Genomic DNA, 17,557 nt, shown 5'->3' with positions numbered 1-17,557 from the left:
TGTGAGCTTCAATCTATATTAATGAAAATTGTCGGAATTAATTATTTCTATTATACAATGTTTTGGTAGCTTAGATTTTTCAATAATGTTTTTTAATGAAATAGTGTAGGCAAGTATGGCACTGCTTCTCTGGAATTATTGTATTGGCTAAGCCTTTGCAGTGACTTGAAGTAGTACATTTCAAGGTGATGTTTCAAGTTATTAGTATTCTCTAAGTATGAAGATTGTATGAAGCATATAGAGTGTGACAAAGTAACTTTGTTAATAAGACATGGTATATGACTGGAAACTATTGTATCTACAGCACTGACTTGTTTTCTTCAAAATTAAGTATAGTTAAAATACTCTGTTCTCTCTTTGCTTATCATACTCGTCCATCTTACCAACAGTCCTTTGTCTTGCAAGCCATCTGTTTAATGGTATTTCTTATTTGCAGTTTGATACTTATGAGATAAAAAACAATAATGTTGAAATTACAGTATATGTTTCTACAGTGTTAGTTTAAAAAAATCTTCTAGTTTTAGTAGCAGTATTGATTTTTTTTTTTGTAGTGCTTACTGCTGTTATTTCTCACGTTGAATGTGTGACCTGAATGAAGAATTTCACTCTGGGAGCTTTGTCTCAAAGAATTAATTTCAAATCTAGAATGTTTGAAGGTTTTTTCTTTTATTTAAGAATTTTCTTTCAATTTTAATATATTAATTTGACATTATATTTTATTATATTTATTATATTATATTAGGTTGTTTTTAAAGGAACCACAGGTGAATTTGTATAATTATATACCTTCATATTTCTTTTTCCTAGTACTTTTGGTAAGTTGTTCAAGACAGTAGTCTGCTGACTCTAAGTCAATCCATGTTTTACTAAAAATTTTAGTCTGTGCTCAATAATTCAGTAATGTGCCATTATAATCTATTTAATGTATTCTTGCCATTAAATTTTCATTTCCTTTTGTACAGTTAAATGTCATTGAAGACTGAACTATACCAAGTTTGTCTTGTACCAAGATAAGCAATTCAACGATTCAACAGTCCAAGCTTGAAATTCTAACCAAGCAGGTTAAACTTCATTTCAATAAAACGAAAATATAGGTATTACTACTGTCTGCACTGGTATGAAACTATATAGGCAGATAGTACTGTTTCAAAATCTTGATATTTATATATTAAGATCAATCACATGGTTGGTTTCTACTTTTTGCCATTCCAAATGGACGTTGTGAGCTAACAAAAGAATATAGCTCTCCTTTTATGCTACTGAGGCTTTAATGAAGAAGAGAGGATTACTTGGAAAATAAGTTTCTTAGGAGGAAAATTTATTTTATATAAAGTTTTCAATCATAGTTTTAAGAAACAATTCTTAAATTACTATTTACATACCCTCGCATAAGTTAGAGCAGGAAAATCCAGGTGAATTATTAGACCGTTTTCCAATGGAAGATATTTTCAGCTTTGTTATGCTTGTGAAATGACAGCCTTTTAAGTACACAACAGTATCCAAACACCACAGAAATGTTACGAGTAGAATATCTGCCTGAATTTGCTTTCTTTACTCTGCAATTTGTTGACTGTTTTCTGAAGAATCAAAATTGGGTTTAGTCTAATCTCAAAACCAAATGGTTTATAGGAGTTCTTTGTATGTCTCTTTCCCCTAATTATTTTCTGGGTTGTTTGCTATTCTGCGGAGATAAGGACCTCAAAAATACTGAGTAATTAGAAATGTGATACGAGGCAGAGTCTCACATTAGAGTCTGAAGTATGGGGAAAGGTTGAAGCATGCGCTCTGCTGTATTAAGAGTCAGAATCCACATGGAAGAGAGTTGTTACAAGTAAAAGCCACAGGGAGCCAGGCTGCATGATTTTTGTAGTTCAGGGAATAACTTGTGTCTTTTGTTCTTGGGTTTTATATGTACAGCACAGCCCTTTCATCACCTACAGTTCGGTATCAGCAGAACTAGTTTAATCATGTACTTGCTGGGTTTTTTTTTACAGCGCTTTGCGACTTTGTATCTCTGTGGATATAAAAATCCACCACAGAAGAAAACAGCAGGCCAAAACGTAGCTGCTTCAAGGCAAACTAATATTTCCCTGAGTAGCTTGTACCCTTGCTGTATTTGCAAATGAGTTGTTCTAAAAATACTTATTTTCATATAGGGGAAAAAAAAATGCCACTTTTTTCGATTTAAAAGGATTATGCCAGACTTTTAATGATGACTGCTGGGATGGAAGTCAATCTCAGTTTCATTTCTGGACTTCCATACTTCTTAAAGGAAAAAAAGACTTCTGTTATTCCGTGCTGGTTTTCTTACTAATAATTTTTCAAACCTGTTTGTCATTTAACAGGGCCAAGTGGGTGGATATAACATTTTTATAAGTTCTGTGAAATTACTTAGTTGAAAGTGTGCCCCAAGTAAGTGTACCTAGTAGAGGAGGCCTGAGGCATGAGTGGAGCTATGTGGCTGGGCATTAAAGAGTCCACAAAGACAACATCTGTAATAGAAGGCAAAGAAAATGAAATGTCATACTGTATAATTTTGTCATTGGTAGTTACGCACAATGCAACTTGCACATAGAGAATACATGTACGTAATATGGGGGACATGATATCACTTGAACAGAGTGGGACATCATAGTCAGATTCTCACAGCGAACTAATTTTCAGTATGTCTTTTCATAGAATGTATTTTACCAAATTAATCATTAATTAGAGGAGGGATGTTCAAGGTATTTGGAAAATTTATGAAGTCAGTTGTATAGTCTTGTTAATGGCAAATCTTCTCCATTGGAAAGGGATCATTTAATGGAAAAGTATACCACCACCTTATGTTGAACTTGCGGACATGTAAATATTAATACATAAAAATATCATATTTGAAAGCAGAACAGCAAATTTTCCAGTTCTAACCTTTGTACTGAGTTTTCTTTTTTTTTTACTGTTAGATTGGATTACATTTGAATCATTTGCCTTAACAAAACCTTACAGCTTTGCTGAGAGTGCTCGAGAGCAATACGAAAAATTGTCCAACATGCACAACAACATGACTAAATTGTATGAAAATTTGGGAGAATACTTTACCTTTGATCCCAAAGCAATAAGCATAGAAGAATTCTTTGGCGATCTGAGCAACTTCAGAACTCTGTTTTTGGTGAGTAATGTCTGCGAAATATTATATATATTCTTACATCTTTTTTATCCCAATTTTAATTCTTTCCTATTTTCTCTATTTCTTGTGTAATAGTTAACTTTATATTTTGTTCTGTGACAGGAAATTGCATGAATATTTCCAGAATTATTTAGATTTTGTTCATGGATAGCTATTGTCCTCCAGTTTGTAATTTGCCACCTCAACTGTCAATGAGGTTGAGACATATGGATAATTAGAAAATATTTTTCCTCCTTTAAAAAACTTGCCTGTTGTTTGATGCACAGCAAACGGCTGTGATACTGAAAAACATGTTAAAATCAAGACCTGAATGGACATGTCTACATTTATGTTGTGTTAGAATCTGTCTGATGCCTTAATGATGCTGTGATGCTAAAGCTGAGGCTTTAAGATGAGCTCTGTGCTGCTGACAGAACTCATGAAGTTCACTGAGACACTTACACCTACTATTTTCGGTCATCCAGAATGGTTGGTGTCAGGGTGTGGCTTTTTTATGAAGAAATTTAAGAATTTCATTTTAAACATCGAAGTTTTTTAATGGTGTTAATGTCATCTTTCCTAATGGCTGTCTGGGAGCCATAATTAACTGCACCGTAGGAAGCGTAGAGGGAAAACAGATGCCTAGAATGTCATGTTGTGTCTCTAGAGAATATTAACATCACTTGGAAATACCGCTGTTTACCATACTGCTGTGGCTCACTGATCTGTCTATTGCAAGTAGTTGGCTTAATTTATCATGTAATCATAAGGACTTGTTTCAGTGGGTTGGAGGAATAACTACTTTGAAACATTGTTTTCATGCCGAGTTTGTTGGAAAACTTTTAGTATGAAATATTTAACTATTTATTTTAAATTGACTGAAATGGTTCTTTTTTTCCCCATAAGCAAATCCCCAGCTCTCTTACAATTAGTAAGTAAGCCAACACATCTGCATGAAGACTTGTCAAGAACAGGAATAGTTCTCATGGGATATTTCAATGCATTTACTGTTTCATAAATCCAGTGCTTATGTTTTCAGTGAATTTGGAAATCTAACTACTTCAAACAGACTTCAAACTAGCAATATCCAAATACTGTGATGAAAATCTGTCCTCAAGTATGTATTTAAACTGCTGTGACGGTGACAGGAGCTAGAGGGCTCTAGCTAGAAGGCTTCTAGAAGGTGAATTAGAATGAAAATACTTGCTGACTTTTATTTTTCTTCCTTTTGACTTCCTAAAGATCTGGCTGATAGCCTGTTGCTCTTCAGTGGTTATAACTGAATCTCCACGGAGAACATTTGTAAGAGCTTCACATGTTTCTTTGGAGTGACTTGAGTAATACTGGGGTGGGGAAGTGGTATTTCAGTTGCTAAATGTAAAAAATTAAATATGAAGTGCAATAACTCTTCTAATAATAAAGCTGGAATATTTTTGTGGCCTTTCCAAGTGAATGAAAAGCAGAAAATAAACAGTTCCAGGAACAGATGAAATTGTTATTGTTTCAGCTTTAGAATGAGTTTCTGTAAGTAATTCTTTAAAAGTGAGGTGTTGAATTCAGTGCTGGGGGTGCTACTGAATCATACGTAGAAGGTTGTTATTTCACAGCAAAAAGCTGTACTTAAGACTTTAAAAAATGTTAGGGATAATAATTTGACTATTGACTTTTCTCAGTATTGTGAACTTTGGACTACATGATGTAGTATTAACGATACATTTTTTCATGTTATGTTTTCAACAACACTTGTTCTTTTCACTGTGTTTGCCTGAGTTTAACTCTGGTGTTGCTGATCATTTTGATAAGGCGATGAACTACAATCTAGCTGACCACTTTTTATCTGTGGTTATTGATTGCTAGTTAAGGAAAAATGAATTCTGTGAGATTTAAGTGTATATCTTCATACAGAGGGCACATCTCTGAGTTTCAAGTATAATATTTTTTCATTTCCTACATTAATGTTGTATTCTGTAGAAATAGTTATTCCATCCTTTAGCCTTTAATATAATGCCTATATGATGTCTGATTATGATAGTTAATGCTTTACCTGTGTCCATTATTTTGATAACTTAAAGAACAAAGGGACAACTGAATAAAAAGTCTTGGATTAAAAATACTGGCTATGAAGGGATCACCACGAGATTTGTGGTGCCAAAATTTCAAACAGATGGACATGCAGCGAATGCATCTTCTGATGATCTAAGTTCCACTGTTGGCAAAGATAGAATCCTGGTTAACTTCTGTGCAATGCTATGCAATATCAACACTATGTTGCTGGCTATCCATGTCTAAATTCATGCAATTATGTAGAGATTATGTAGTTAAACTTTCTGCTCAAAGCAAGATCAAGTTAGAGCAGATCGCACAGGGCCTTAATCAACCTCGGTCCATTTTCCAGTGTGTGATCGCACTTGTAGTAGGAGAATAAATAACTGAATAAAACCTCCCGTGTTCTAACTTTTTTTTCCGTCACCTCTTGTCCTATCGCTTCTCTGTCACCTCTGAGAAAATGTAGTTCTGTCTCCTCTACACTCTCCCATTAGCCACAGACAGCAATTAGGTCTTTGCAGAGCCTTCTCTTCTTACAGATGAACAAATTAACTTCTGTCATGTTCTTTAGCCGCCTCATCGTCTTGTTATCTCACTCCAGTGTGACTATATCTGTCTTACACTGGAGACCCCAGCCTGGGCGCAGAGCTCCAGATGTGACTTTGGAAGTACCAGTAGAGTAGAAGAATTGCTTCCTTCAACGTGCTTATTACAGTTTTACGTAGCCCAGTATGGATTCAACCTTCTCTGCTGCAAGGCAATGCTGCTGCCTCTCATTCAGCCACTTGCCCGTGAGGACCTTAATTTTTCTGCAAAACAACTTCTAGGATTATATTTACGTTTTATGTTAGTAGTGTTTAGGGCTAAGTAGAAGCCTTGTAATGCAAGCCTGTACTATACAAAAACCTTAGACGGTGGCCAGCAGGAGGGTTGCTTTTTTTTAAAAAAAAAAAGGCAATCCAAACTTAGCTGAATTTCATAAAAAGTATTTGTGAGAATAGCCTGTCTAGTTTTAGGTTTCAGTGCGTTTTTGATGCCTGTACTTAAGGGATGATTCTTATTTGGCCTGAACTGTCGTAACTTTTTTTTCCCCCAAAAAACGTTTGCTAGTTTACCTAATTTAAATGAGTTCATGTTTTAGGAGCATTTATTCACGTTCTTCCAAATCTAGATTGTTCACGTGGCCTATTTAGTCACAGAGGAATTTTAATTTGAATTAAGAATAAATTTTTCTTCTAGATGAACTCACTTCATTTGTACTTGTAACAAAGATTCGGATACCCAGTACTTACTGATTTAGGAACATGTCAAAGATTAGGACAGTTCTGACTTTATTTTTAAGCACTGAAACAGCTATAGTAATTGGAGTAATGAAGGTATTGAGACTGCTTGTGGAAACTACTGTTAATTATTATTTACACATAATCCTCTATTAATGCTGTATACATGTGTATGAATCTTACTTCTGCAAATACTTCTCCATGGATATGGAGCAGTGGTGTAAATTGTATAACTACCCTAATTAGTCATACTGAGAAATATTATCTGGGTTTCCTTTGAATGAGTCTCCTTTATTTTGTTTGCTCTTTATATGTGATTGTGCAAATACCTGTGTTGTTCTGACTACTACTTAGTACTCAGAGCGGACAGGAGACTTGCCTTGATTTTATTATTATTGCTGTTATTTAATAGGAGGGGAAGAGGCTGTTGTGAAAGTGTTTGGCACAGATAAAATACCCCCTGTAGTTGAATCCTTTTCTTCTGCCAGATTTGATTTTGAGCAAGCAGGTTTTCTATATTTTTGGCAGATTGTAACTACTCAGCTTTTTTCAAATATAACCCATCTTTTATGTTTCATTTATATACTAAATCAGACTTTCTTTTAAAATTTTTGATACAAGTTGTAGCTATGGATTAATCAAGAGTAAAGCCTCCTTCTGGTAGGCACCGTGTAGTTAGTCATAAACTAGTGGTCACTTGCTTGTTACTGAGGATCACTATAACCTCATGTATATGTTCCGACAATCCTTGGTGTGAGGTTGTCATGTTCTGATAACATCTCATCAAAACTCTTCATCTTGTCATGTAAATACACTCATCAAATTGATGCATTGCAAGACATAATTGTCTTATTACCTAATTGCCATCAAGTGTCTTCTGTGTTAAGAGGAAGTTATTATAGATGCAAACTTCTGTTCCTTCTCCCAGCAAAAGTCACAATCCCCCAGGTGTTTCAGGGACTGAGGGCCTTTCTGCTTTTCAAGTTTCTAAAAACCTATGTGTGGTCAGTTCTTCTTAGGATATTTGTATGATAGTTACATTTTATCTTATAATAACAACCTGCGATAAAATGCTTTTCTAGGATGGCAAATTATCGCAAAGACTAAGTCTCTGTAATTAATCTAGTTTATCAGGACAGAACTGTCTAGTTCTCTGTTTTGGTTTGGAATATTAAACTTGTGTTCCAAACAGAAAAGACATACCACAGGTAGTCTTTCTGAAAAGTAGGGCTAATTTCTTGCATGGCTTTCTAATTTTAGAAAGTGGACAAAATAATTTGCTCAGATGTTGTTCTAATGTTACATGTTGATGTAAATAGTTTATTATATGCATCTCGTGCTATGATCTTTAAATTTTTTATCTGTCCTTTTACCTTCTAAGCCTCTTTTTAAGAAAAGTTACTAAATAAGGAAATTAAGTTTGACCATATGTATGATGCATGCTAATTGAAATAGTAATGCTTCAATATAAAAAGTGAAACAGGAGGCTTATGTAGCTTAAGGAGAGACACTTTCTTTTTCTTAGCACCATTTGTGCCTCAGTCAATTCACTTGTTCAGATATATACAGTACTAGTAGTAGTAATTGTAATTAGGTCTTTTGAGAATTTGTTGACTTATTTTATCCAGTAGAGCAGAACCTTGGAGACTATAGTGGCATAAAGATTCTTGTTTAGGGATTTAATTTTTTCCAGACACTTGAGGAAGGCCTAGGGCAAGCATTAAAAGTTCACAGTACAGTGATTTATTTTTTTTCTATAAGGAAAAAAACTACTGAAAAGAATTAAGATTTTCTGCAACATTTTGCTGCTTGTGAGAAGTTTCCCAAAAGGAAAAAGACACTGGAACTCGTTTAATCTGTGGAATTTACTGTAAAAAAGTCACAACTACTGATAAGAATTTGGGAGCAATCAGAAAAGACTTAGGATATACAGCATCTCCAGATATTCCCTAGAGCATGCTTATTTATTAAATTTGCCCAATTCAGACAATTGTAATGCCTGCTTCCTCTAAGGTCCCATTAACTTTTTTAGTATTTTGGTAAATGTCTGAAGTGCATTTTCAGATATTTTGAAGTGTTGATGACTTGTTTCTTCCTGTTTGTCATTCTCCTATGTTATTGCTAATGCCTGTCTATTGGTAAAGCCTGTTTCTTCTGCTAGTAGCAGTTTTAACTTACAAGTTCAGAAGTTCTTCAGATTGCTTCTTGTCTTTTTGTTGCTAACATTTCTGGTGTGAACATTTATGATGACAACACAAGCCGTAGAATCATAAGGTAACTTAGGTTGGAGAGAGATGCTAAGAGGGTCATTGAGTTTGACATCCTGCTCGTATCAGGGCTAGTGTAGAAGTTAGTTCAAGCCAGATGGGACCTTGCCCAAGTGAGTTTTGAAGAATAGGAAGAAGGTACCATGATTGCAAGAGAATGTATTGAAGGCTTTGCTAAAGCCGAAGTAGGCAACATGCATTGCCCTCCCGTCATCCTCAGAGCCAGTCCTCTCATTAGAGAAGGCAATCAGGTTGGTCAGGCACGCTTTACTCTTGATAAGTTCCATGTGGCTGTTTCCAGTCACCTTTTTGTCCTTTATGTGCCTGGAAGTAGCTTCCAGAAAGAATTGCTTTGTGATCTTCCTGAAAACAGAAGCGATGGCTGACTAGTGTGTGGTTCACCAAGCGTTCCTCGCTCTTTTGAAGATGAGCATATTATTTGTCTTTTCCAGGCATTGGAGGTGTCCCTTGAGTCCCACAACTTTTTGATGAAATAAGCCCTTGCAATGCCATCAGTGAGTTGCCCAAACTGCCTGTGAGACAGTGATGGCAAAGGTTGAGATGAAGGTGGCCCAGAGTACCTCAGCCTCTTTGATGTTAGGTTCCACGCTCCATTCAGCAGCAGACGTACATTTTCTTTTATTTTCCTTTGTCTGTCCTTGTAGCTGTGAAAGCCTTTCTCGTTGCTTTTCACATCGCTCATCAGTTTTTTTCCATCTGAGCTTTGACTTTCTTAGAATTACTTCCGTCCCTGGGCAGTATTCCTCCTGGGTAGTATAGCTGTCCTTCCACTCTTCTGTGTTTCTGTCTTGTGTCAGAGGTCTGTCAGGTGTTCCCTGTTCAGCCAAGCTGGCCCCTGCCCCACCTCCGCAGCCTCCTGCATGGCAGGATGGGTGATGCTTGTGCTTTGAGAAGGTTTCCCTTGAAGGTCAGTTACAAACAATACATATATACTTCTGTATTACATATACTTCATATATCCATATATACTTGTATATTACATATGCTTCATGTTTTAATTGAAACTACAATGTATATAAATCGATATAATTGGCCTTTGTGAGCACTTAAATTCACCAAGGCCCTTCAGAAAATCTTCGCTTGTCTCCTATTGTCTTTGTACAACAGCTGTTACTTGTATTTCTCTTTGCTTAACCTGTGATTCTGCATACAATTCTGCTATGTAAAAATGAGAATACTAAGTTGATTGCTATGACCATTTTTCTTTCTTTCATTTGTGACTAAAGATAACAATATAGAACCATGCAGTTCAGCTAGTGTATTTGAAAAAGGTGGAATACATATGAATGTTTTTAAAGAAATAAACCAGAAATAAACGCTGAATGGCACATCCCCAGGTCACAGAGAAAACTCTCAGTGTGTGTTTGTATGTGTATATATACATAGACATAAAAGTAAGTTTGGAGCTTGATACGTGTTTGTCTCGTAATGCTCTTATTAAGCTATTTTAATGTTAAGAAAACAGCTGGTCTTTTGATGATCATTAGAGGAAGTGCCATATATTGAATGAAAATAATGCCTATTTTATTACTTGAAATAAAAAATATACATGCATGCATCATCTTTTCTAATTGCTTGCCTTTTGCAAACTGGACAGAAACGTATTTAATAAATGTACCTCCGCATGGTCTAAGTATTCAGAAGTTGTTACGCTGAATGACAAGATGTGGAGTATATGAGAGAAACATTTTCTGGAACAGTCAATGTTGTTTTTTCATCTTTCATTCTTCTAACCAAAATGTATCAGCAATACAGAGATATTCCTTTGAGTCCAGTAGTTTCTCTTCAAGTTATTTTCCAACAAAATTTTCATATAAATAAGTTGTTATTCTGTTATCCCTAAACAACAGGAGGAAAGGAAATTATGAGTAGGCAGTGTGGGCTGATACTGACCTTTCTCAGTTTCTTTGTGAGACATAGTGATTGCTGTTGGAACACTTTCTATATGTTTCCCAGCAATAGACAATTACCCCAGAAACTGACTTATGGACATTTTGTTGTTCATTGTTTTATGTCTTTAAAACTGTGTAGATACAAAGCTTCCAGTTAAGTACCAAATAAATCTTTTGTAGTTAATTTTTATCCACATCTGTTGACCTCTCTGTGAGAGAGAGTAGGTGTTTTCTGGGCTGCTCTGTGATGTTAGGAGGAGAAAAAAGCACTGCATAGGTAGGAATTCACAGTCTAAGTGACACCATTAACGCTGCAATGACAGGATTGCAAATAGCCAAATAAACTTAGAGCACCTCCAACCAATCATCTAACCAGATATTCCTTGTGAGCCATTTAAGTTCATTGAGCTGCAATATAGTGAATCTGGAGATGCAAATAGAAGTCTGTATCTGCTCCCATTTTGTTCCTAGGCTTCTCTGACGATTTTTGCGGGAAACACAATCAAAGGCAGAGGTGTAGTGAGACAATGAAATATTACACCTCTGCCTCTTACAGTTAGAAATCTTACCCTTCACGGTCCCCTCATGGCTGTACTGCTGCTTGCTCCGTGTGCCGCCCCCCCACCCCCCCCCCCACCCCCCCCCCCCCACCCCCCCCCCGCCAAGATTAGGTAGAATATTTAAAGCTTTGAAGTGAGCTTTTAACTAGATCGTTCCTGGTACTTGTATCACATCACACCTGTCTATGTTTACTTCTTTGATTTTGTGTTTAAGTATGTCTTGATAACCTCATTGTATTTAAGGCATATCACAAGGAATAAGCAAAGCACTTCAGCATTGCTTTCTTTTGCAAATGGAACATGATTCAAAATTAAGCCTGGAGAGAGGAAAAAAAAAAAAAAAGTATTTTTCTCTTGGAGCTAACGGTTACAGAGAAATTGAATCGAAAGTAGCAATAAGGGATTTCTTTTGTTTTTTTCTCTTTGCAGTTAAAATACTAGATCCACTGAATAATAATACGCCTTTTATATTTAGGACTATTTTGAAGAAGAAATGGTGTTTAGATTTTATTGATTTAGTCCTTTCTTCCATTGAAAGTAAACACAAATTTCTATTGTCCTTGAGGACAATTGCAACCTGATACATTTTGGTTTGATATAGTTTCAGGCTCTTATCAAATAATGATTAATCATTTGCCTGAAGCAAGATGCCAGTTTGTTCTTTTCTGTTTTGGTGCTTCACTTTAACTTGCTGTCTCACACAGTTTGTATCAAATGAGCTGAAACATTTTTAATCTATCGCTTTCTGAACGTTTGTTTCTGTTGTAGCTAGAGTATTTAAAAATACCCACCAAATCCGTCATGCCTATGTGAACATGAAAATGGATGTAAGCTTCCTCTTAATCAGATCGTGTGCTTCATGGAAGTTGTATGAAGTACATACTTTTGCATTAGAAAGTGTTTTTTCTTATGTGCTTCTTAAATGTTTCAGATTTTATTTCCCTTGTGGGCTCCAACTTTAATGCAGATAGTCTTAAAGGTGAATTTTGGGTCTAAAAAACCAATGTTGTAATAATATCTATAAGAATAGTTGAGTAAAATTTGAAGCAGTAGCAGGCATTTATGGATATAGTTGTTAGGGAATGTAGAGAAGCTTTTTCCTTCAGTGAAGTGATATTTTTTTATACCTGGTAGTTTTATCAGTGGTGACTGCTTCCCTCACGTTTGTGTAAATGCAGCTCTTTGAATAAGGAATTAAATCTTGAAATTACATTATGAATGTACTTAGGGAAAAAGATTTGTATTCTAGTGTATCTAAATATTTAGGCAGATGTGAGTAACTCTTTAAGTGGTAGTATGAGAGATGGATTCTTGTAAAAGACCTGTGAAATAAACTGCTCTTTTGTATCACCACTGACTATTGATTGATGACTACTTTGTGGCTGGGATCTTTTACAGTAACCCTGTAATACAAGATCCAGAAAGTGAAAATCTCCCCAAAATGATAAGACATATTAAATGAACAGTAAACTAAACACTTTTTAGTGGGTGACCACTACTCTGGTCTTTAAAGATTTTTATAAGATTGGTGCCCTGTACCAGACAGGAAACAAAACATCTGTTGTGTTGCCTTCATAAGAAAACACTTTCATCACAGTGGATTCAGCATCTTAAGGATGAATGTACCTGTAAGACCTTTTTCTTCTTTCTGATATTTGTTTGCTTTTAACTTGCTTCAAAGTAAATTTCAAGCTACAGACTCAGGAATGGTTTGTTTTTTTTTTTTTTCCTTTGGCTTTTTTTGATGTGTCCCTTGAATGCAGCAGGTCATTTCCTACAATAATATAAATCAATGAATATACAATACATAAATTAATACATAATAAAAGTATGATTTAGTATGAAATGCAATACGTAGTCAAGCTAAATTCCCAGCTTTCAAACTCATAAATTGAGTTTGTAATTCAGGAGTGGTTTAAAAGAAGGACTGTGTTTATTCATTGTTCTCCCTGGTTATTTGTCTGGGAATACAGTTTCTCCCTTCTGCCTAAAAAGTAACAGTTGTTTAATGTAGTTTGAAAGATAACAGTTTCTAGCTAGCAGTAAGCTATGAAAAAATAAAGAATAATGAGCAAGAAGTCTTTTCTTCAGTGAGATTTCCCAAGAGGGAATATCAAAAGTGAAACATTGTCCTTATTAACAGGCAGTATATAGCAAGCCTTTCCTCCCCCTGCCCCCAAAGCCCCACATGAAGACCCTTTTGTAAGCTCTCTAAATTCTCATCTGAGCGTATACAACCAGCCAGTCCTGAGGAGAATTTTTTTATCTTGATCATGCTATTGAACAAATCAGGAATTAGGTGTAAGTCAGGAAATTTTATAAGTAATGGAATCAGAAGCAAAAGAATTCACATAGAAGTGGTAACTCATTGACTTTATTAACAAGCTGTTAGTACTGCTAGATAAGTAGCTACTGTGTTCATGATATAAAAGGTAAGGATGACATTTCTCTTGGAAGAAATCCAAAAGATGTAAAAATAAATAATAATAAAAAAAAATCAACTGAATTACAGTACACTGCATTTGCAAGCACTTAAAAGTAGGCAATTGTAGAAATAACAGGCAGCATAGATGGGGTTGGGAGTTGTTTCTGACAGGTCTAACTTTTTTCTGTGGCAATGTGGATGAGGTAAAAGCAATAGAAGTTATATTTCACAGTAGTGACGCCTTTGATTAAGTAGTATTTTCAGAAATAATATGGGAAAATATGGTCTAGAGGAAACTATGAAGTTAAGTTTCCTAATCTTGAAAAGGAATGGGATTAAAAATCTTTCTTTAGAATTTTCCATTTGATAGTTTTAAATGGACTCTCCTTTCAGTGCTGATGGCAGCGAGTCCAACTGAGTAATGTCATTATTCCCAGGAGTTATCTTGGAAGTTTATAATATTTAAATGAGTATTTTGAATCCTCATTCCACCTGCATAATTTGGGATTTTGATTACCACAATACTTAAGCTGTGAATCTGACAAAGATGTTGAAAACCTCTTGTAAACCAGTAGATTTAAATGACTCCCTTTGGCAAGAACCTAAGTCTAAAAGAGACCCTTTGGTAGAATATGCTTACAGGCTACAGGTGCTTACATCTGCACCTAACATATTTCTAAAAAGCTATCATGGGTTAGAAGGAATCTGACTTCTCTCTAAAATCTCCACAAGGGTGTTTCATATAGTCTTAGCCTCATCATTAAGTTTGTTCATATATCATATTAAGATAATTAGAGAATTTGAATCCATGTTTGTCTTAATTGTGATTTCAAATTGATCACTGCATTACTGCATCTTCAGTTAGCTTGCTGATGTTGTAGTAAATTATAGTTCATACACTTCCTTAAGTTCATATTTGCTTCCTTACCGCATTTAGGAAAATCCAAGCTAATGGAACTGGATTATCCTGTCAAAATATAATATGAAGCATGAAGTGCAAGGTGTAAGAAACCTCAAGAAAAAGTTGCAGATGAATAAGCGTATCCCTTCAATGTTGGCTTTTTTTTTTCACATTTTTCATTTCTTGGACTGTAATGCCACATAACCTCTAGGACACTTTCTTCTGATAATCCATCAGCCCTGCTTTGAAGGAAGCATCTTTCAAACCCAGGCAGTTTTATTCTGTTATTTAAGTACTTTATATCAATATATACTGCATTGTATATAATTCTCATAGCCTCTATTAAAATTGGTCAAGAATTTCTAGCCAGAAACTTAAAAAAATTTCCCCACATCATATTCAAGGTCCTGATGTTTAAAAAAAACTCACAGTAATTCACTTTTCCTACTGGATTTAGGCTTTTGTAGGAACAGATTTACCTTAGAGTGAATTTTTGTTAAGGAATCTAAAGGGTTGTGCTTGCATGATGATGCAAGGCTTCACGTGCCAACTTACTGATTTGTCTCTTCCTTGATCCAGAAAGATCACTTTTTGAACAAAACAATAATTCATCTGGTGTTGGCCTTGGTTTCTTGTCTTTGGATTGTACCGAAACAGCTAATGTTTGTTTTGCTGGTTTGGGAGGGGGGAATGGAGGAGAGGTGATCCTTTTTTTTTTTTTTTTTTTTTTTTTTTTCCCCTGTAATGACAATGATACAGTTTTGTTAGTTGTCTACTTCAGCTCTCTGTCTCTTTCAGGAACAACTTGAATTAGACATGTTTATTGTAGTATTCAAATATTGATTTAAAGGAGCTATAAAAGCAGTCCCAAATCTGTCCACTTGAGGGATATTTAGTAATTATTCAAATGTATACTGTTAAGTAATTAAGACATAAAATACAGTTTTTCATTGTTAGCCTTAAACTTCGTTCAGTAAACACTGAAAACCTCTTCGACCTTATACTGCTAGGCAGTTTTAAGTGGTTTTGCAGTAAAGCTCATAAGCCACCAGCAAAACCCTTCTCCCTACCTGACTATACAACAGCAGCTACGCTTGCCAAAAATCTTAATCTGCAATGGCATGACAAGGACATTTCATGTCAGATGTAGTGGCCCTGATGCATGAACCATGGGGCAGTATCCCAAACATAATCTTTTCTGCTTACTGTTTCATGACCACCCATCAGGAAATTCAATTTGTCTGCTGTTGTTTAATACCAGCTCATTGCATCTCTTTTCTATTATTTTCATAAGGATAACAATGTATTTAAATATGTTATCCTCCAAGGAGTACTCATGAAAGGTCTTTCTTTTACATGTAAACTGATTGCTCAATCTGCTGTATTTTAACTCACTTTATTTCTGAAGATTAACTTCCAGTTAATCTGAGTTTGTTGTTCCTAATGAATTATGACTGAAAAAGATTATCTTTTTTTTTTTTCCACTGGAACTTCAGTGCACATATTCTGCAGTTGCAAGGCAAATTTAGTGAAGGCCTGAGGGATCACAGGCAGCATTCATTATTGGTGCATGACCACTCTGTAGCTAACTGCATCTTTAATATCCAAGGAGATTTGTGCATTACAGTTTGTTTTCTTCTTGTTTTCAATAATTTACCTTTGAGAGTCTATTTACAACCGTGTTGATGTGTGAATATCTGTTTGTCTGTCAAAACTTCGGATATGTACAGAATGCAAGAGATGCATTAATTTTTTATTTGCGTCTTAAGGAAGCCAAGCTATAAACTGGCAGTCTTGAGTACAAGAGCCTTACTTCAGTGAATCCTAATAAACACAAGGGAGAACATCAAGCTATGTGCCCCTTCAGCTAGCTCCCTTAACAAGAGATAATATTCCTTGCTGAATCTATTTCTCTGCTAGGACAGACAGTAATTTGGTTTTAGTTTTATTTTAAACAAACAAACAAGAAAATCCCAAAACAAACCACACTTGGACTTTTTCTAACTTTTAATTTGCAGCTGAATTAGCACTGAGTGCTGTTATGCACCAACCAAAAATACAGGGGGATGTGAATAACACATCAAAAAAAGGTGTTGCATACATTATAATATTTTTGTCTGTTGAGATTCACCTGAAAATTATTTTATTTTCTGCATGCACGTACATGTTTTATAAAGACAGTATGAATACTTTTCAGAATGATTTCCAAAGCTGTTGGGAAGGCCTTTATTTTTAATTGTGGATTGCTTCTTACTTTGTGACATTTGTCCGATTTGTAACTATTATTTTAGTTTGGTTTTATCCTTTAATTAGGGAATAAATATAGTTGCATAGTGTATACCTATGAACACTAGTATGTACTTTAGTGACTGTTGAGCTACATTGCAGTAACAAAACTGCTTATTCCCCCCCCCCCCCCCCCCTTTAAGAGAAATGCCAATTACAGGGCTATTTTTTCGGTGTTCAAACTGATCTCCGCCTTTTTAGGTAGTCTAGCCTGCAAACCTACACAGAAAGAATATCATGAGATGATATCCAGATTTCCTTCAACTTAAGCCTTAACTTTAGATTGGTGAGGCCCAAATAACACTGGTAAGGCAGGTGCAGAATCATGTCACCTTTGTATTAGAAAATTGCTAGGTTTGTCTACATTCTGGAGGTCTAGAAAGTGAGGAAATAGTAAGTAATGAAGTAATTGAAGACACATGAGAAATAAAAATAACCCTTTGAAGTAAAACTGTGGAAGAGGAAGCTCAAAGGATTAGTGGAATAATTCAGGCAGAGCATCTCAGTCAAAATTCTCTTTACCTTTATTTATAGTCGACTTCAATCAGCTTTGAAAAACTATCATCAAATTTGTTGAATTATTAGTTCAAATATAAAGTATGTTTATAAATACAGATGAATATATATGTATTTTGCTTTCAGCAGAGAACCTGAAAACAACTGGGAGTATGTTCTTGATAATTATTTATTTCAGGCTTTCATTAACCTCTGACTATATGTGCAGTGGTAAATGA

General features: G+C 35.2%; 1 protein-coding gene across 1 annotated transcript in view; it reads left to right on the top strand.

The window, feature by feature from the left end:
• Nucleotides 1-17,557, top strand: part of DIAPH2 (diaphanous related formin 2) — a 248,566-nt gene that overhangs the window by 144,463 nt on the left and 86,546 nt on the right. The window contains exon 25 of the mRNA XM_086470539.1: nt 2,984-3,148. Coding sequence (XP_086326665.1) covers nt 2,984-3,148 — 165 coding nt within the window. The remainder of the gene's footprint in view (nt 1-2,983; nt 3,149-17,557) is intronic.

Source organism: Leptosomus discolor, chromosome 9 (genome assembly GCF_034619465.1).
Source record: "Leptosomus discolor isolate bLepDis1 chromosome 9, bLepDis1.hap2, whole genome shotgun sequence".
NCBI lineage: Eukaryota > Metazoa > Chordata > Aves > Leptosomiformes > Leptosomidae > Leptosomus > Leptosomus discolor.
The sequence above is the reverse complement of the archived record's forward strand: the minus strand, read 5'-3'. Positions and strand labels throughout refer to the sequence as shown.